The 21,445-nt window shown below is 45.0% G+C and overlaps 1 protein-coding gene across 5 annotated transcripts in view; it reads left to right on the forward strand.

Annotated features, from left to right (window-relative positions):
• Positions 1–21,445, forward strand: part of LOC106585838 (serine-rich coiled-coil domain-containing protein 1) — a 133,449-nt gene that overhangs the window by 105,231 nt on the left and 6,773 nt on the right. The window contains exon 10 of one of the 5 annotated variants that reach the window (XM_014172514.2): positions 9,009–9,490. The exons of the other annotated variants lie outside the window; for them this stretch is intronic. Coding sequence (XP_014027989.2) covers positions 9,009–9,068 — 60 coding nt within the window. The 3' untranslated portion in view covers positions 9,069–9,490. Of the gene's footprint in view, positions 1–9,008; positions 9,491–21,445 lie in introns of those variants that run through there. 5 annotated transcript variants of the gene reach the window in all.

Below are 21,445 nucleotides of genomic sequence, written 5' to 3' on the forward strand. Positions count from 1 at the left end.
GAGGCAGTCATTAGAGAAACCAAGGCTATTGAGTCTGCCGATAAGAATACGGTGATTGACAGAGTTGAAAGCCTTGGCCAGGTCGATGAAGACGGCTGCACAGTATTGTCTTTTATCGATGGTGGTTATTATATCGTTTAGGACCTTGAGCTTGGCTGAGGTGCACCCATGACCAGCTCGGAAACCAGATTGCATAGCGGAGAAGGTACGGTGGGATTCGAAATGGTCGGTGATCTGTTTGTTAACTTGGCTTTCAAAGACTTTAGAAAGGCAGGGTAGGATATATACTGCTCAAAAAAATAAAGGGAACACTTAAACAACACATCCTAGATCTGAATGAAAGAAATAATCTTATTAAATACTTTTTTCTTTACATAGTTGAATGTGCTGACAACAAAATCACACTAATCAATGGAAATCCAATTTATCAACCCATGGAGGTCTGGATTTGGAGTCACACTCAAAATTAAAGTGCAAAACCACACTACAGGCTGATCCAACTTTGATGTAATGTCCTTAAAACAAGTCAAAATGAGGCTCAGTAGTGTGTGTGGCCTCCACGTGCCTGTATGACCTCCATACAATGCCTGGGCATGCTCCTGATGAGGTGGCGGATGGACTCCTGAGGGATCTCCTCCCAGACCTGGACTAAAGCATCCGCCAACTCCTGGACAGTCTGTGGTGCAACGTGGCGTTGGTGGATGGAGCAAGACATAATGTCCCAGATGTGCTCAATTGGATTCAGGTCTGGGGAACGGGCGGGCCAGTCCATAGCATCAATGCCTTCCTCTTGCAGGAACTGCTGACACACTCCAGCCACATGAGGTCTAGCATTGTCTTGCATTAGGAGGAACCCAGGGCCAACCGCACCAGCATATGGTCTCACAAGGGGTCTGAGGATCTCATCTCGGTACCTAATCAAATCAAATCAAATCAAATTTATTTTTATATAGCCCTTCGTACATCAGCTGATATTCTCAAAGTGCTGTACAGAAACCCAGCCTAAAACCCCAAACAGCAAGCAAAGCATGTGAAAGAAGCACGGTGGCTAGGAAAAACTCCCTAGGAAAAACTCCCTAGAAAGGCCAAAAACCTAGGAAGAAACCTAGAGAGGAACCAGGCTATGAGGGGTGGCCAGTCCTCTTCTGGCTGTGCAGGGTGGATATTAAAACAGAACATGGTCAAAATGTTAAAATGTTAAAATGTTCATAAATGACCAGCATGGTCAAATAATAATAATCATAGTAGTTGTCGAGGGTGCAACAAGCACGTCCGGTGAACAGGTCAGGGTTCCACAGCCGCAGGCAGAACAGTTGAAACTGGAGCAGCAGCACGGCCAGGTGGACTGGGGACAGCAAGGAGTCATCATACCAGGTAGTCCTGAGGCATGGTCCTAGGGCTCAGGTCCTCCGAGAGAAAGACAGAAAGAGAGAAAGAGAGAATTAGAGAGAGCATATTTAAATACACACAGGACACCGGATAAGACAAGAGAAATACTCCAGATGTAACAGACTGACCCTAGCCCCCGACACATAAACTACTGCAGCATAAATACTGGAGGCTGAGACAGGAGGGATCAGAAGACACTGTGGCCCCATCCGATGATACCCCGGACAGGGCCAAACAGGCAGGATATAACCCCACCCACTTTGCCAAAGCACAGCCCCCACACCACTAGAGGGATGTCTCCAACCACCAACTTACCGTCCTAAGACAAGGCCGAGTATAGCCCACAACGATCTCCGCCATGGCACAACCCAAGGGGGGGGCGCCAACCCAGACAGGAAGACCACGTCAGTGACTCAACCCACTCAAGTGACGCACCCCTCCCATGGACGGCATGGAAGAACACCAGTAGGCCAGTGACTCAGCCTCTGTAAAAGGGTTAGAGGCAGAGAATCCCAGTGGAAAGAGGGGAACCGGCAAGGCAGAGACAGCAAGGGCGGTTCGTTGCTCCAGCCTTTCCGTTCACCTTCACACTCCTGGGCCAGACTATACTTAATCATAGGACCTACTGAAGAGATAAGTCTTCAGTAAAGACTTAAAGGTTGAGACTGAGTCTGCGTCTCTCACATTGGTAGGCAGACCATTCCATAAAAATGGAGCTCTATAGGAGAAAGCCCTACCTCCAGCCGTTTGCTTAGAAATTCTAGGGACAATTAGGAGGCCTGCGTCTTGTGACCGTAGCGTACGTGTAGGTATGTACGGCAGGACCAATTCGGAAAGATAGGTAGGAGCAAGCCCATGTAATGCTTTGTAGGTTAGCAGTAAAACCTTGAAATCAGCCCTTGCCTTAACAGGAAGCCAGTGTAGGGAGGCTAACACTGGAGTAATATGATCAAATTTTTTGGTTCTAGTCAGGATTCTAGCAGCCGTATTTAGCACTAACTGAAGTTTATTTAGTGCTTTATCCGGGTAGCCGGAAAGTAGAGCATTGCAGTAGTCCAGCCTAGAAGTAACAAAAGCATGGATTAATTTAATGGCAATTTTTTTAATGGCAGTCAGGCTACCTCTGGCGAGCACATGGAGGGCTGTGCGGCCCCCCAAAGAAATGCCACCCCACACCATGACTGACCCACCGCCAAACCGGTCATGCTGGAGGATGTTGCAGGCAGCAGAACGTTCTCCACGGCGTCTCCAGACTCTGTCACGTCTGTCACATGTGCTCAGTGTGAACCTGCTTTCATCTGTGAAGAGCACAGGGCGCCAGTGGCGAATTTGCCAATCTTGGTGTTCTCTGGCAAATGCCAAACGTCCTGCACGGTGTTGGGCTGTAAGCACAACCCCCACCTGTGGACGTTGGGTCCTCATACCACCCTCATGGAGTCTGTTTCTGACCGTTTGAGCAGACACAAGCACATTTGTGGCCTGCTGGAGGTCATTTTGCAGGGCTCTGGCAGTGCTTCTCCTGCTCCTCCTTGCACAAAGGTGGAGGTAGCGGTCCTGCTGCTGGGTTGTTGCCCTCCTACGGCCTCCTCCACGTCTCCTGATGTACTGGCCTGTCTCCTGGGAGCGCCTCCATGCTCTGGACACTACGCTGACAGACACAGCAAACCTTCTTGCCACAGCTCGCACTGATGTGCCATCCTGGATGAGCTGCACTACCTGAGCCACTTGTGTGGGTTGTAGACTCCGTCTCATGCTACCACTAGAGTGAAAGAACCGCCAGCATTCAAAAGTGACCAAAACATCAGCCAGGAAGCATAGGAACTGAGAAGTGGTCTGTGGTCCCCACCTGCAGAACCACTCCTTTATTGGGGGTGTCTTGCTAATTGCCTATAATTTCCACCTATTGTCTATTCCATTTGCACAACAGCATGTGAAATTTATTGTCAATCAGTGTTGCTTCCTAAGTGGACAGTTTGATTTCACAGAAGTGTGATTGACTTGGAGTTACATTGTGTTGTTTAAGTGTTCCCTTTATTTTTTGAGCAGTGTATATAGTTCTGTAACGGTTTGGGTCTAGAGTGTCTCCCCCTTTGAAGAGGGGGATGACCGCGGCAGCTTTCCAATCTTTAGGGATCTCGGACGATACGAAAGAGAGATTGAACAGGCTGGTAATAGGGGTTGCAACAATGGCGGCGGATAGTTTTAGAAAGAGAGTGGGTCCAGATTGTCTAGCCCAGCTGATTTGTACGGATCCAGGTTTTGCAGCTCTTTCAGAACATCTATCTGGATTTGGGTGAAGGAGAAGCTGGGGAGGCTCGGGAGAGTAGCTGCGGGGGGGGGCGGAGCTGTTGCCTGGGGTTGGAGTCGCCATGAGGAAGGCATGGCCAGCCGTAGAGAAATGCTTATTGAAATGTTCTATTATCATGGATTTATCAGTGGCGACCATGTTACCTAGCCTCAGTGCAGTGGGCAGCTGGGAGGAGGTGCTCGTGTTCTCCATGGACATTACAGTGTACCAAAACTTTTTGGAGTTAGAGCTACAGGTTGCAAATTTCTGCTTGAAAAAGCTAGCCTTTGCTTTCCTGACTGACTGCGTGTATTGGTTCCTGACTTCCCTGAACAGTTGCATATCGCGGGGACTATTCAATGCTATTGCAGTCCGCCACAGGATGTTTTTGTTCTGGTCAAGGGCAGTCAGGCCTGGAGTGAACCAAGGGCTTTATCTGTTCTTAGTTCTGCATTTTTGAAAGGGACATGCTTATCTTAGATGGTGAGGAAATTACTTTTAAAGCATGACCAGGCATCCTCGACTGACGGGATGAGGTCAATATTCTTCCAGGATACCCGAGCCAGGTCGATTAGAAAGGCCTGCTCGCAGAAGTGTTTTAGGGAGCGTTTGACAGTGATGAGGGGTGGTCGTTTGACCGCGGACCCATAGTGGATACAGGCAATGAGGCAGTGATCGCTGAGATCCTGATTGAAAACAACTGAGGTGTATTTGGAGGGCAAGTTGGTCAGGATAATGTCTATGAGGGTGCCCATGTTTACGGATTTAGGGTTGTACCTGGTGGGTTCCTTGATGATTTGTGTGAGATTGAGGGCATCTAGCTTAGATTGTAGGACTGCCGTATAGAGTATACTATGTATATAGTCTCCACATTGACTCGGTACCGGTACTCCCTGTATATAGCCTCCACATTGACTCGGTACCGATACCCCCTGTATATAGCCTCCACATTGACTCAGTGTCGGTAGCCCCTGTATATCTTGTTTTGCCAAATATTTTCTTACTTAACCAACAATGCTGATTTCTTTTTTTTAAGGGCTTGTAAGTAAGCATTTCACGGTAAGTTCTACACCTGTTGTATTCGGCGCTTGTGACAAATATAATTTTATTTTATTTGAAATGGTAGGAGGGACATACCAGCTTCAAGTGGTGTCAGATTTCCCATCCTACGTCACACATGCGGAAGAGAACCACGGATATCGCTCAATGCAAGCCATTTCATTCTATGGTGTCCACAGATCGGTACATAAGCAAAAATGTTGTCCAGAACCGGTACCAGAACCACACAAGTACCAGAACCATGCACGCTCCCCTCTGCTCCTCTCCCCTCTGCTCCGCTCCCCTCTGCTCCTGTTCTTCTCTTCTCCCTGCTCCTCTCCTCTCCTATGCCTGCTGTTCACTCTACTCCAGTTGGACTGAGGAGAGCAATAGCAGATTTGCCACATGCCCGTCTGGTTTAATATTTCAGTTTGTGGATGCAGAGACGGCGCCCTGAAACAATTTACTGCAACATTAATGAAAGCAGAGAAACATGCATATTGATGAGGGTATTCTTTTGGAATCTGCACATTCCGGATAGCCTTGAGGCACATAGTAAGAATATTCTGTTGACAAATATGGCAGATGAATATTCAGTGATAACATCAAATCTGATAAGCATAAATTGGCTGTGTTCTTTCTTCATGTGGTCCTCTGAGCGAGGCAGCCCACACACACACACACACACACACACACACGTGTTTCTGTTGTGTTGAGAGAACGCTGTGTGTGTGTGTGTGTGTGTGTGTGTGTGTTTGTGCGTGTGTAGTGTGTGTGTTGTGCCAGACTCCAAGCAAAGTTACCTGAGGTTCTGTCTCCAAACAGGACTTGTTGTGTGACATTTTGCTTCATCTGGCCTTAAATGGCCATGTACTGTAATAATCTCCACCCGGCACAGCCAGAAGATGACTGGCCACCCCTCAGAGCCTGGTTCCTCTCTAGGTTCCTGCCTTTCTAGGGAGTTTTTCCTAGCCACCGTGCTTCTACATCTGCATTGCTTGTTGTTTGGGGTTTTAGGCTGGCTTTCTGTATAGCACTTTGTGACATCTGCGGCTGTAGAAAGGGCTTTATAAGTACATTTGATTAATTGATTCATGTCCTTAGAGGCCGGATAACTACGGGAGTGACCCAGTTTGAAGTTTTGTACTCTTGATGTTTTCAAAAACTGGTGTTTTTTATTCGTAGAATAGTAGGAGGAAGCCTGGGTACCAATCTGTTTATGCCATCATGCCACTCCTTCCCATTTATCGTCATGCCAAACATGATGGCACAACAGACTGGTACCCAGGCTAGTCTGAGGTTGAAGAAGCACACAAACCGGGAGGCCCATTGGTTGGCTTTCAGAATGACATTTTTACATTTAGCAGACGCTCTTATCCAGAGCTACTTACAGGAGCAATTAGGGTTAAGTGACTTGCGCATCAACAGATCTTTTCACCTAGTCGGCTCGCGGATTCAAACCAGCAACCTTTCGTTTACTGGCCCAATGCCTTAACCGCTAGTCTTCCCCAATAGAATGGTAGGATCTGCTAAACGTGAGGGTATTTTCTGCTTGTGTCTGGCTGCCCTCCACTCATGTCCAAACATCAACTGTGTTGTCTCTGCTATGATTACAATGTATCAGCCTTTGCCCTGTTGCCCTCTCAATATCAGTCTCCAGAATGCCCTTGGAGATGGCCGTCGAAGCTGTGTGTCCACGTGTGGTGTGTATGTGTGTGTGCAGGTTTTTGTACCCCGAGACGGGACTTTGGAACTGCTGTTCGATGTGGGATGCGAGCCCTCTCCCTCAGCAGGCTGTCAGAGGATACAATGGGGGTAATTAATGAGGGCCTCAGTACAATCCTCCTCCCCCCTTCAGGCCGGTCAATGGGACTGACACGAGACGGGCGGCGCTGGCCCTTGCTGTCAGGGCCCCCAAGGTGAGGGAGACATGAGACAGGCAGCTGTCTGTCTGTCCGTCCGTCCGTCGGGGAAGCAGTCTCCCACTAGCCTGGCCAGGAATGGCATGTGACAGGTTCACTCCGGAGGCCGATGAAGGACATGGTCTCGCTCTTCTCTTTCTCTCTCTTCTCTTTCTCTTTTCTATCTGCTCTCTTTCTCCTCTCTCCTCTCTTTCTCTCTCCTCTCTTTCTCCTCTCTCCTCTCTTTCTCCTCTCCTCTTTCTCTTATCTCTTTCGCTCTCCTCTCTTTTGCTCTGCTCTCTTTCTCCTCTCTCCTCTTTCTCTCTCTCCTCACTCTCTCTCTCCTCTCTCTCTCTCTTTTTGAGCACATATGGTAGATCAGGGATCATAAACTAGATTCAGCCGCGGGACGATATTATTCTTGAGCGGATGGTCGAGGGCCAGAACTTAATTTACAAATAATTTGTGGGACTTCTAATTCACCGCAAGAAGGTATAATCTTGGTCCACGGGGCACCAGTTGGGGAACCCCGGGTAGACCATAATCAGATACTTCATTACCAAAACATGGTACAAAGTCTTTCTGCCCTTGTAGGAGTGAGTACTAGCAGTAGTAGTAAAAAACTACGTTTTTAGACATTTTATTATTACCTCGCATACATTACTGTCAGTGATGATACGGTATTACTGCTACTACTACTGCTGTACTCTGTTACGGCTACCCTGTGATGGTCATAACCACAGCAACAGGGATACAACGTGTGTGTGTGTGCGTAGCAGTTCTACTGTCTCCATCTACAAAAGACAGAGAGAATCTGGTTAGGGTCTGGTCTGTCTATGCTGAATCTCACAAGATAAAAATGGGACATTCAGAGAGAATGCAAGACATTCTGCTGTACAATGTAGGTTGGTGATGTCTAACTTGGGCTTTTTTTTGTACAAAATATTAAATTATTCAGATTGAAAATACATCATTAAAACATAATTAGAGAAATAACTTTTGCAAACTAATTTTCCTGAAACCTCATTATGGAAAGCCTCTGGTTTAAGGGCTATATCTGAATTAGCAATGAGGTTCTGGAGCTGTATTTTAACCCTGCTACTTTCTACCATGTACACAGGTACAAGAACAGCGTTGAGCCTGTCTGTACACAAAGATTCCAACGGTGTGATGAGGTCTGGAGTGTTTCACTCTACAATACTCCACAACACATGTACTTCTAATGTTAACTCTTCTATGGTGTGGAGCTTGGTGCCTTTGTGGACTTGAACAACCCTTCCTGCCAATATCAGGGTGTAGGGTGAAGTTGATCTTGGGTCAGTTTAGCATTTTCCTCACTAATGGTTAAGGTTAGAATTGGGGAAGGAGAAACTGATCCTAGATCTGTACCAAGTGTAAAACTTCACCCCAGAGCCCAATGTCAGTCTGGATGTTGTGATCACTGTGATGACTGAGGAGTTTGTCATTGTGTTTCAGTTTCACATCTGCCAGAAGAACAGACAGCTAGTGGTTTGCCTAGTAGGTCATTGCACTGATCAAGCCCTAAGTCCCAGGCACTGCTATGTCATGATTGGGGAATGACAGTTTGAATGACAGTTTGCCTCAACATGTTTAAAGAGACATGAGCAGGAGAGCTACTGTTCTCATAGCTCTGGTCCAGGGCGTTAGTGCGTTCGTCTACAAACTTCTTCTAGTAGAGGATGGAGCTACTGTATAATGCCTTGGACCAGAGCTACTGCTCTCACAATCCATCCCTGTGGCCTTTTACAACCTGGTATTTTATTATCATTTGTGTCTATTCAGCTTATTTCTGTCTTCAGTCTATCTTCAGTCTACATCATACTATAGAGGCTTACTGTTGCACGGTCTAGTACTCTATTGTGTGCGCGTGCATGCTTGCGTATACATGTCTTGTGTGTGTGTGTGTGTGTGTGTGTGTGTGTGTGTGTGTGTGTGTGTGTGTGTGTGTGTGTGTGTGTGAGACAGAGACTGTGTGAGACAGAGACTGTGTGTGTGAGACAGAGACTGTGTGTGTGTGTGTGTGTGAGACAGAGACTGTGTGTGTGCGTGTGCAGTACAATGTGTTCTGTTGGAACTCTTGTCGACACACTGTCGTGTGCATTGTACTTCCAGTCCAGTCTTTTTTGACACGTGATTGGCAAGCTAGCTAGCTGCACTCCATCTCTCCTCTCTCTGGCTGTTTTTGAGCAGGAATAGAGTGCAGTCAAGCATGGCAGCTGCTTTCAGGATGTGACACGCTGGTAGCTGCAACATTATCAGCCTCTATAGACATCTGAGATACTATCTGATGCAAACTCAATTTATCAGCTGCTTCTCTTCTCCTCGCCTCCTTTTCCCCCTTTTGATATATATTTTCCTTATTGTTTATCCAGGTCTTGTGCTGTCAGGGAGAACAAGACGGGCCCAGTAAAGCATGTTATCTGCAGAGCTGACAGTTGCGTGAGGGGGGCTGCAGTAGCAGTAGGCGCCGGGTAGCTTTGATGTGCATGGAGCTCTGCCTCCCATCAACTCCGCGCTCCATCAGCCCTCATCATTGTGTTACCAGCCTTGTGTACTCCAACTTCCAGCCAATTCTCTCTCTCGCTCTCTCTCTCTCTCTCTCTCTCTCTCTCTCTCTGTTTTTTCCTCTGTACCTCTTCACAGCCTCTCTTTGTTGTGATCTCCCATTTTGATTTCGGATTTCTGTGTACTGGGCAATTTGTACTGGGCTGTGTGCAGGGCTTTGTACTGGGCTGTGTGCAGCGGAATGGAGTGGGTGGGTGGTTGGCGCGGGGTGGTGATGTGCTGCCAGACTAGTTTGCCTAAAGCTCATTAAGTAGCCTGGCTGAAGGCTGGGTCTGAAGGCTAGGTCTGAAGGCTGGGTCTGAAGGCTGGGTCTGAGGGCTGGGTCTGAGGGCTGGGTCTGAAGGCTGGGTCTGAGGGCTGGGTCTGAGGGCTGGGTCTGAGGGCTGGGTCTGAGGGCTGGGTCTGAGGGCTGGGTCTGAAGGCTGGGTCTGAGGGCTGGGTCTGAGGGCTGGGTCTGAAGGCTGGGTCTGAAGGCTGGGTCTGAGGGCTGGGTCTGAGGGCTGGGTCTGAGGGCTGGGTCTGAGGGCTGGGTCTGAGGGCTGGGTCTGCGGGCTGAGGGCTGCGTCTGGGTATGAGGGCTGCGTCTGGGTATGAGGGCTGTGTCTGAGGGCTGGGGTTAAGGGCTGGGGCTATATCGAATTAATTTTATTAATTCAAATATGTGTTTGCGCAAGAATCAAGGTTTATGTTTGCTTGTTCTCATGTTGTATTTTTGGTCTCGTCTCCTTCGCTCCTTTGTGCTGTGTGCACCTTTGCATTTACACCAGAGATCTGTATATAATGTTGAGATGCACGTCTCCGCCCTAACATTGAGAGTCGTTGTCCCAAAGGCGGGAAGGCAGGCAACAAGCTTAGGTTCAAAATAAGCCTATAGAAACGCATTGGCCTTATTTTGGACAGATTTTAGAGAGAGTTAAACCTCTCGCTTTGCCTCTTCCTCTATGGTTTACACACCAAGCCCCTCCCCCTGCCTCTACGCCAACAAAGTTGAAAGGTCACATCTTCCTCTCTGACAAGCGGTTTCAACTCGCTATTTGCATTTGAGGTTTGGTCCAACAGAATTGGTCATATGGACACCGAAACACATTGAGACATTATTATACTGTAATAAAGGATAAGTTCACTTTTCTAACGATACCTTTTTTATGTCTCAACTACTCAAATTGCGCTCAGAAAAGACACTACTAAAACCAGAGTGAACATTGCTTCCGGAACATGAATGCCCAGTTTGTCACGCACAGCATTGGGGTACCACGTACCGCTAGCAGCATTTTAGCCAAAGGCTGTTATACTAGCTGTCTAGTCTGTGTTTTAGAAATGTGCAATATGTGCATAAAACACAATTTTATATAAGGAATTGGCAACTTGTTCTCATTCTGAGAAATAATGTAGGCCACTTGATTTCAACATCTGAACAAAGTGGGAAGGCTAACATGCTGTTCAAACCATTGAAGACAGACAGAAGGGTGTGTGCATAAGTATTCAACTGTTCAACCTTGTCAGCTACTGTAGCAAATAGATCCAAGTTGGCTACACTTGAAATATAAAGATTAGCTGACTAATGACTAGCATGTGTGCTTGAGAGATGGTTGATGAGACCTGTGTTATTGTCTATAGCCTAATAACTGCTACAATAAGTCACTCATTATTAGTGAATGTACATTTATACATGGCTCTGGTTATATTTGTAACAAAAAATGGCATTTTCATCGAAAGCAGGTTAAACTATTTTGATCAAATTAATTATTTGTGGGTCTTATGGTTGTGGAAGGCTTATATTTAACCTAAGTATAACTTCACAAGCCCTGATGTCACGTGCTGACCATTGTGTGCTCTTATATTCTATGGTAGAGTAGGTCAGGGCGTGACTGGGGGGGGGGGTTTATTCTAGTTTAATTTTTCTATGTTGTTTGGGTCTAGTTTTTGGTTTTCTATGTTGGGTTTTTTGGATAATCCCCAATTAGAGGCAGCTGGTCATCGTTGTCTCTAATTGGGGATCATATTTAAGTAGTTGTTTTTCCCACCTTTGTTTTGTGGGATATTATTTTGAGTTAGTGTATGTAGCACCTCTTCCTCACGTTTTGTTGTTTTGTTTATGGTTTATTGTATGTCTTGCATAGTTTCACATTATAATAAAATATGTGGAACGATATTCACGCTGCGCCTTGGTCCGTTCCTACACACAAACGTGACACCTGAATTCATTCAATTATTGCTGACTGTTTGAAATGCGGTGTATGTGACCTTTAACTGAACAACAATGCTTATTTAGAGAATTTATTTAATGATTTATTCAGATCCCTTAACTTTTTCCATATTTTGTTACATTGCGCCTTTTTCTGAAGTGGATTTAATTGATTTGTTTTCTCATAAATCTTCACACAATTCCCCATTATGACAAAGCGAAAACAGGTTTTTAGAAATGTTTGCAAATGTATTAAAAGTAAAAACAGAAATACCTTATTTACCACTGTACATAAGTATTCAGACCCTTTGCTATGAGACTCGAAATTGAGCTCAGATGCATCCTGTTTCCATTGATCATCCTTGAGATGTTTCTACAACTTGATTGGAGTCCACCTGTGGTACATTCAATTGATTGGACATGGTTTGGAAAGTCACACACCTGTCGATATAAGGTCCCACAGATGTCAGAGCAAAAACCAAGCCATGAGGTTGAAGGAATTGTCCGTAGAGCTCAGAGACAGGATTGTGTTGAGGTAGAGATCTTGGGAAAAGTACCAAACCATTTCTGCAGCATTGAAGGTCCCCAAGAATTCAGTGGCCTCCATCATCCATCATTCAGCCAAACTGAGAAATCAGGGGAGAAGGGCCTTGGTCAGGGAGGTGACCAAGAACTCGATGGTCACTCTGACACAGCTCCAGTTCCTCTGTGGAGGTAGGAGAACCTTCCAGAAGGACAACCATCTCTGCAGAACTCCACCAATCAGGCCTTTATGGTAGAGTGGCCAGACGGAAGCCGCTCCTCAGTAAAAGGCACATGACAGCCCACTTGGAGTTTGCCAAAAGGCACCTAAAGACTCTCCGACCATGGTAAAAAATATTCTTTGGTCTGATGAAACCAAGATTGAACTCTTTGGCCTGAATGCCAAGCATCACATCTGGAGGAAACCAGGCACCGCTCATCACCTGGCCAATACCATCCCTAGGGTGGTGGCAGGGACTGGGAGACTAGTCAGGATTGAGGGAAAGATGAACAGAGCAAAGTACAGAGTGATCCTTGATGAAAACATGCTCAGGACTTCAGACTGAGGCGAAGGTTCACCTTCTAACAGGACAACAACCCTAAGCACACAGCCAAGACAATGCAGGAGTGGCTTCGGGACAAGTCTCTGAATGTCCTTGAGTGGCCCAGCCAGAGCTCAAACTTGAACCCGATTGAACATGTCTGGAGAGACCTGAAAATAGCTGTGCAGCGACACTCCCCATCCAACCTGTCAGAGAATGAGAGGATCTGCAGAGAAGAATGGGAGAAACTCCCCAAAAATAGGTGTGCCAAGCTTGTAGCGTCATACCCAAGAAGACTAGGGACTGTAATCGCTGCCAAAGGTGCTTCAAGAAAGTACTGAGTAAAGGGTCTGAATACGTATTGTCGTGTCTTTGGGCACCATTAACCTCTTACATCTAGACGTTCCGCTAGCGGAACACCTGCTCCAATATCCAATGATAGGCGTGGCGCGAATTACAAATTCCTCAAAAATACAAAAACTTCAATTTTTCAAACATATGACTATTTCACAGCATTTTAAAGACAAGACTCTCCTTTATCTAACCACACTGTCCGATTTCAAAAAGGCTTTACAGCGAAAGCAAAACATTAGATTATGTCAGCAGAGTACCCAGCCAGAAATAATCAGACACCCATTTTTCAAGCTAGCATATAATGTCACATAAACCCAGAAGACAGCTAAATGCAGCACTAACCTTTGATGATCTTCATCAGATGACACACCTAGGACATTATGTTATACAATACATGCATGTTTTGTTCAATCAAGTTCATATTTATATCAAAAACCAGCTTTTTACATTAGCATGTGACGTTCAGAACTAGCAAACTTCCGGGGAATTTACTAACAATTTACTAAATTACTCACGATAAACGTTCACAAAAAGCATAACAATTATTTTAAGATTTATAGATACAGAACTCCTCTATGCACTCGATATGTCCGATTTTAAAATAGCTTTTTGGTGAAAGCACATTTTGCAATATTCTAAGTACATAGCGCAGCCATCACGGGCTAGCTATTTAGACACCCGGCAAGTTTAGCCTTCACCAAAATCAGATTTACTATTATAAAAGTTTGATTACCTTTTGTTGTCTTTGTCAGAATGCACTCCCAGGGCTGCTACTTCAATAACAAATGTTGGTTTGGTCCAAAATAATCCGTCGTTATATCCGAATAGCGGCGTTTTGTTCGTGCGTCCCAGACACTATCCGAAATGGTAAATCAGGGTCGTGCGCATGGCGCAATTCGTGACAAAAATGTCTAAATATTCCAATACCGTACCTCGAAGCATGTCAACCGCTGTTTAAAATCAATTTTTATGCAATTTATCTCGTAAAAAAGCGATAATATTCCGACCGGGAATCTCCTTTTCGGCAAACAGAGGAAAAATCACAAAGACGGGGGCGACCAGTGCACACGCCTAAGCCCACAGTCCCTTGATCGGCCACTTGAGAAAGGCGATAATGTGTTTCAGCCTGGGGCTGGGATGACGACATTCTGTTTTTTCCCGGGCTCTGAGAGCCTATGGAAGACGTAGGAAGTGTCACGTTAGAGCAGAGATCCTTTGTAATTGAATGAGATGGCAAAGAAGTTCAAGAAATGGTCAGACAGGCCACTTCCTGTAAAGGAATCTCTCAGGTTTTGACCTGCCATTTGAGTTCTGTTATACTCACAGACACCATTCAAACAGTTTTAGAAACTTTGGAGTGTTTTCTATCCAAAGCCAATAATTATATGCATATTCTAGTTACTGGGCAGGAGTAGTAACCAGATTAAATCGGGTACGTTTTTTATCCAGCCGTGAAAATACTGCCCCCTAGCCATAACAGGTTAAACTGAAGACATGTTTATCAAAATAACTCCCTGTTATTATTATTACGCGATTAAACTGATTAATCGTTTAACTGTAGTTAACTAGGAGATCGGGGCACCAAGGAAAATATTCAGATTACAAAGTTATAATTTTCCTAATATAACTTTCCTATATTATAACACTATATATTATATTATATTATATTATAAGCCGATTATCTTCTGGTTTAAATGGTGTATTTTACCTCGCGTCCAGTCTCATTCCAAACGTCGTAAATTGTTGTATCTGCACGAACCCAGCCTTTACTAAGATTCATCCATACATCAACTGTCTTAAAATCATTTACTAAACAAAGTAATTCACAGAAAATATACAAACAGTAATTATCGTCACAAAGAATTGGTCAATGCCAATGATTTAGTCCTACCTGGGTAGGCTATCTGGGTATTAAACTTGAATTACCTGAGAGGTTGCTTCATCCAGGTTAATATGCAAAGTTTTAAGTTGTCTCATTTAATTGGAAGAACCTAGAAAGGTATGTTCGACAATTTAACTTATTAAATTGAATTAGACGATAATCCATACAATCTCCATTGATTGGATATCATAAGTGTAAACCGTAGGTCAAATGTTGGGACCCTTCACCACTAGGGTACGCTCCTCCCCGGGGCCGAAGCCACATGGGATTCACTCCCGTCAGTAATGGGTTTTACTGAATGTGCTTTGCTAAAGCAGATTTTACTGATTCATCTATTTATGATAAATCAAACCTGTATAGGCTATCTGGGAATTAACTTGCAATTAACCTGAGAGCTTTGCTTCATCTAAGTTAAGTTTGGAAAAAGTTAATCATGTCTCATTGTAGAAGCCCAATCAATTTGGATATTATTTAAAAGATCTACTTGAAAAGGTAAATCTGGCAATTTCACTTGTTAGTTAAATTGAATGGGACGTCGATATTGCGATTGGCTGGATCTCTTACCGTGATCCACGTTTGGATTTCCCCAAGAGATGTACTGGCAATTCTTCACCACCAGGGTGCAGAATGCTGAAATTAAACGGAAGTACAAAAGTCGAGACTTCCGTCGCGCCAGCGGAGGAATTTTAAACGTGGCACAGGGAGGGTAAAATGTTCCCTCTCTGTTAGCTTGCAGTAATGCTAAGCTCTTCCTAACTTTGTTCAGGAGTATCACCTCCAAGCACCAAAATAGGGTCCTTTCACTATGGAAAGGGTGGGTTTTCTCGTGACGTCTCACATTAACCCAGTCGGCATATTTTGCTAGCGTTTATGTAGACCGGAGCGACACGGTACATAAATAAAGATACGCATGTAGTCTGCCCACACTGTGTATACGAATAGTTCGGCTCGGTCACCGGACAGTTATCTTTTCATTTCTAACCTTAGTCTAGAAGTTAGTCTTGACCGACAGAAATAGTACCGTTTGGCCTAACGGACTAAATATGGAATTCATCCCTCACTGCTATCGACATACGACCGGAGCCACTCTAAATAGCTTCTCCCAATGGAAAATACACACACACAATGTTTGTATAGATAGCAGGCTGTTTGTACAATTCTGTTTGCACAATTGATATATAGAATTCCACAGCAAAGTCTAATTCTATCTTAGATTCCTCGCACGAGGGCTCCAAATATGTCTTTGGGCACCATTAAACTGAAGACATGTTTATCAAAATAATTCCCTGTTATTATTATTACGCGATTAAACTGATTTATCGTTTAACTGTAATTAACTAGGAGATCGGGGCACCAAGGAAAATATTCAGATTACAAAGTTATAATTTTCCTAATATAACTTTCCTATATTATAACACTATATATTATAGTATAAGCCGATTATCTTCTGGTTTAAATGGTGTATTTTACCTTGCGTCCAGTCTCATTCCAAACGTCGTAAATTGTTGTATCTGCACGAACCCAGCCTTTACTAAGATTCATCCATACATCAACTGTCTTAAAATCATTTATTTACTCAACAAAGTAATTCACAGAAAGTATACAAACAGTTATTATCGTCACAAAGAATTGGTAGAGTAATGTGCCCTAGTGGGCTAAACCAGCATGGCGGCTTGTTAAACCAACAAGGGGGGGTGAGCTGAGAAGACCCTACAGAGTTGATAAATATTAACAATTGATATGCTAACCCTTTGCTCATGAACGCTCACTCATTCGGGAACAATTGCAATCAATATATATTTACGCTCAGTGTGTCGTCGGGATCCTTGTTGGAGAGTTTTTGTCCTGTTGGAGAGTTTTTGTCTGCGTTCTCTCTCTCTCTCAGTTAGAATGGATCTTTCAAAGCGACATTCATTAATGTCGTTATAGAATGGATGTTTTGTCGGTCTTCGCGTCCGACGATATCAAATTTCTAGCTGCAGACTATTAATTAATATCAAAGACTTATTATTCTGTCTCGATAGTCTAATAGTTTAACCACGTGGTATGGTTAAAGTTCAGTAGAGGGATGCATGGTCAAACCTATTAGCCAACTCGTAATGGAGTGGAGGCCTGGTCTAAAGAAAGAACTTCTAGGTGGGGGTTTTATACTTGAACATAGGACAAGGCGTCATGTGACAGGCTGTTCTGTCTGTGTCCCTGGGGGCGTGCCGATGACTGAGTTAAGCTTTGAACAGAAATACAATTCTATCACATTAACATCAGTACATAGCCTCTCAACATATTCCAAATAGCTTTAATCTTATTAAATCATTGTATACAACCATTTAGATGCAAGTCCCATAGCTGAGGCTATTATATAAACCTTAGTATGGTAATATGGCACTATTGTCTCTAATGAGTATCACAACATTGTACCAAGCGGACCAGTTCGTAGCTGGATTCTTCACCGATCTTTTATACCTTCTCCAGAACATAAATGTCGTTCGGTTCCCCAATTCTGTTAGTTGGAAGAATTCCTTTGTCTCTCTATGAAACCCCTCTCTGTCTCAAAACTGGGCCATGCAGCAGGACATTCTCCTTTAGAATTTTACGACCCCTCTCACCACAGCAGTGTCAAAAGTATAGAGGTCGGGGGATGGTGCATAGAAAAGGCCTGGTGCAGAGGGAGTGGGGTCAACTGTGTTCTCTGTACCCAGAGAGAGGGCAACGTCATGACAGTATGTTAATGTGATATTTAAGTTTTATATATATATATACATTTGCAAAAATGTCTAAAAACCTGTTTTTGCTTTGTCATTATGGGGTATTGTGTGTAGATTGATGAGGGGGTAAAAACAATTGAATCCATTTTAGAATAAGTCTGTAATGTAACAATGTGGAAAAAGTCAAAGGGTTTGAATATTTTCCGAATGCACTGTATATCGTGAAGTTTTAAACAAAAATTGAGATATGATTTGATCTGATCTGATTGCGTAATCACCAAAAGAGCACTCTGATTGCGTAATCACCACGAGAGGACTCTGATTACGTAATCGCCACGAGAGGACTCTGATTACGTAATCACCACGAGAGGACTCTGATTATGTAATCACCACGAGAGGACTCTGATTGCGTAATCACCACGAGAGGACTCTGATTGCGTAATCACCACGAGAGGACTCTGATTGCGTAATCACCACGAGAGGACTCTGATTGCGTAATCACCACGAGAGGACTCTGATTGCGTAATCACCACGAGAGGACTCTGATTGCGTAATCACCACGAGAGGACTCTGATTGTGTAATCACCACGAGAGGACTGTGATTGTGTAATCACCACTTCGTAATCACCACGAGAGGACTCTGATTGCGTAATCACCACGAGAGGACTCTGATTACGTAATCACCACGAGAGGACTCTGATTGTGTAATCACCACGAGAGGACTGTGATTGCATAATCACCAGAGAACTCTGATTGCGTAATCACCACTAGAGGACTCTGATTACGTAATCACCACGAGAGGACTCTGATTACGTAATCACCACGAGAGGACTGTGATTGCGTAATCACCAGAGAACTCTGATTGCGTAATCACCACGAGAGGACTCTGATTACGTAATCACCACGAGAGGACTCTGATTGCGTAATCACCACGAGAGGACTCTGATTGCGTAATCACCACGAGAGGACTCTGATTGCGTAATCACCACGAGAGGACTCTGATTGCGTAATCACCACGAGAGGACTCTGATTACGTAATCACCACGAGAGGACTCTGATTACGTAATCACCACGAGAGGACTCTGATTGCGTAATCACCACGAGAGGACTCTGATTACGTAATCACCACGAGAGGACTCTGATTGCGTAATCACCACGAGAGGACTCTGATTGCGTAATCACCACGAGAGGACTCTGATTGCGTAATCACCACGAGAGGACTCTGATTACGTAATCACCACGAGAGGACTCTGATTGTGTAATCACCACGAGAGGACTGTGATTGCGTAATCACCAGAGAACTCTGATTGCGTAATCACCACGAGAGGACTCTGATTACGTAATCACCACGAGAGGACTCTGATTGTACCTCGGCTGGCTCTGCGTGGAATCGTACAATACCGAGAGGCAGGCGCGACAAAAAGCCCAAGCCCTCAACGACAGTCTTTTCATACAATGTTTAGAGTTTGTTTTTCTGCTTCATTGTGTTGATCTGACAAACTGCATTTAGTTGTGGTTGGAGAAGGGCTGTTCACGTCCTTCCATTTTGTTTTTAGAGAGAGAGAGAGAGAGAGAGACACAGAGAGAGAGAGAGAGCATGTTTTTGGCTCCTTGTCGCAGATATTTGTGACTCATATGGAGTGTCCTAATGCACTAGCAGTCTTCAGATGGCAAATTTTAGCAACACATGAATGAATGACTGCTGTGCTCAGCTGGACTGTAGCGTTAGTATCAGACTGTACTGTCTCTACTGACTCACTGTGTTCAGTGTGAATCAGACTACTGTCTCTACTGACTCACTGTGTTCAGTGTGAATCAGACTGTACTGTCTCTACTGACTCACTGTGTTCAGTGTGAATCAGACTGTACTGTCTCTACTGACTCACTGTGTTCAGTGTGAAACTCGATAGAGAACAAAGCAGCAGCACCTAACTGACTGTTCAGTGAGCTTTATTGCCTGTGTTCTTGTGGATGTGTGCTACTGTAGCACGCTGTGCTTCGCTGTGGCTTCTCTGTGGCTTCTCTGTGGCTTCGCTGTGCTTTGCTGTGGCTTCGCTGTGGCTTCGCTGTGCTTTGCTGTGCTTCGCTGTCCTTCGCTGTGCTTCGCTGTGACTTCGTTGTGCTTTGCTGTGGCTTCGCTGTGGCTTCGCTGTGGCTTCGCTGTGGCTTCGCTGTGCTTTGCTGTAGCTTTGCTGTGGCTTTGCTGTGGCTTAACTGTGCTTTGCTGTGGCTTTGCTGTGGCTTTGCTGTGGCTTTGCTGTGCTTTGCTGTGGCTTCGCTGTGCTTCGCTGTGCTTTGCTGTGGCTTTGCTGTGGCTTTGCTGTGCTTTGCTGTGCTTTGCTGTGGCTTCGCTGTGCTTTGCTGTGCTTCGCTGTGACTTCGTTGTGCTTTGCTGTGGCTTCGCTGTGCTTTGCTGTGCTTCGCTGTCCTTCGCTGTGCTTCGCTGTGACTTCGTTGTGCTTTGCTGTGGCTTCGCTGTGGCTTCGCTGTGGCTTCGCTGTGCTTTGCTGTGCTTTGCTGTAGCTTTGCTGTGCTTTGCTGTGGCTTCGCTGTGCTTTGCTGTGGCTTTGCTGTGGCTTTGCTGTGCTTTGCTGTGCTTTGCTGTGGCTTCGCTGTGCTTCGCTGTGCTTTGCTGTGGCTTTGCTGTGGCTTCGCTGTGCTTTGCTGTGCTTTGCTGTGGCTTCGCTGTGCTTTGCTGTGGCTTTGCTGTGGCTTTGCTGTGGCTTTGCTGTGCTTTGCTGTGCTTTGCTGTGGCTTCGCTGTGCTTTGCTGTGCTTTGCTGTGGCTTTGCTGTGGCTTCGCTGTGCTGTGCTTTGCTGTGGCTTTGCTGTGGCTTCGCTGTGCTTTGCTGTGCTTTGCTGTGGCTTTGCTGTGGCTTCGCTGTGCTTTGCTGTGGCTTCGCTGTGCTTTGCTGTGGCTTCGCTGTGCTTTGCTGTGGCTTCGCTGTGCTTTGCTGTGGCTTCGCTGTGCTTTGCTGTGGCTTCGCTGTGCTTTGCTGTGGCTTCGCTGTGCTTTGCTGTGGCTTCGCTGTGCTTTGCTGTGGCTTCGCTGTGCTTTGCTGTGGCTTCGCTGTGCTTTGCTGTGGCATGCTCCTCGAGGGGAAAAAAGGGATGAAATGGTGTTGAGTCTCCACTTGTGCATATAATCAGCTGGAAGGCTTTTAACAAAACTCTGCCATTAGCAACTTGCTGTGTTTCTTCACAGCCCAATAAAGACTGGGACTGCAGAGGCTTTCCTTTAAATCACTCTGTTTTACTATTGTGTGTGTGTGTGTGTGTGTGTGTGTGTGTGTGTGTGTGTGTGTGTGTGTGTGTGTGTGTGTGTGTGTGTGTGTGTGTTTTGCCGACTAAGAGAGTGTATACTTGAGAGGACACCAGAGTTTGTAAATCAACCCCCCCCTTGTCTTTGGCTACACTGGCACTCCTCCCATCTCTCTACCAGCCCTGTTCAAACAACACGGCTGGAGAACTCTCAGCACACGTAGACACACACACTGCTTTTTGCTCAACAGAATTTGTCCTTTCAATGTCAGTTCACAGATCTCGGGATATCTGCAGGAATTATATATACAAGTGATTATTTTGAAAAGCAGATGCAGCTGGCAATTTGTACTTTCAGGATAAAGAAACAGTCACTTTAATATTACTCACTGTTCTTCTGGTTTTTATTACTGTGGCCATTTAATGTGTTATTTCTGCTTAAGTAATGATGGAACTCTATTCCACATCAAGTAACTAATGCAAGCAGAAAAGAACAATAAAACTACAACTTATTGAACAACGCAGACTGTGAAATGGCAGACAGGAACACACAAACGTACATTGTAATATTGTTGTATGGTGGTGTAATAGCTATTGTATTGTAGATATGTAGCGGTGTAATAATGTTCTCTGATGTATTGTTTTATTTAGAATTGTTGGTGTGATGTGTTTGGACGCCAGGAAGAGTAGCTAATGGGGATCGCTAATAAATACACATGCTAAATGGGATCAGACATGAAGCGTTAGCACTCTGTTCCTCCGTCTTCATCTGTTTTCCTCTGTGATGGAATAAC

Source organism: Salmo salar, chromosome ssa24, assembly GCF_905237065.1.
Source record: "Salmo salar chromosome ssa24, Ssal_v3.1, whole genome shotgun sequence".
In the NCBI taxonomy this organism is placed as follows: Eukaryota; Metazoa; Chordata; class Actinopteri; order Salmoniformes; family Salmonidae; genus Salmo; species Salmo salar.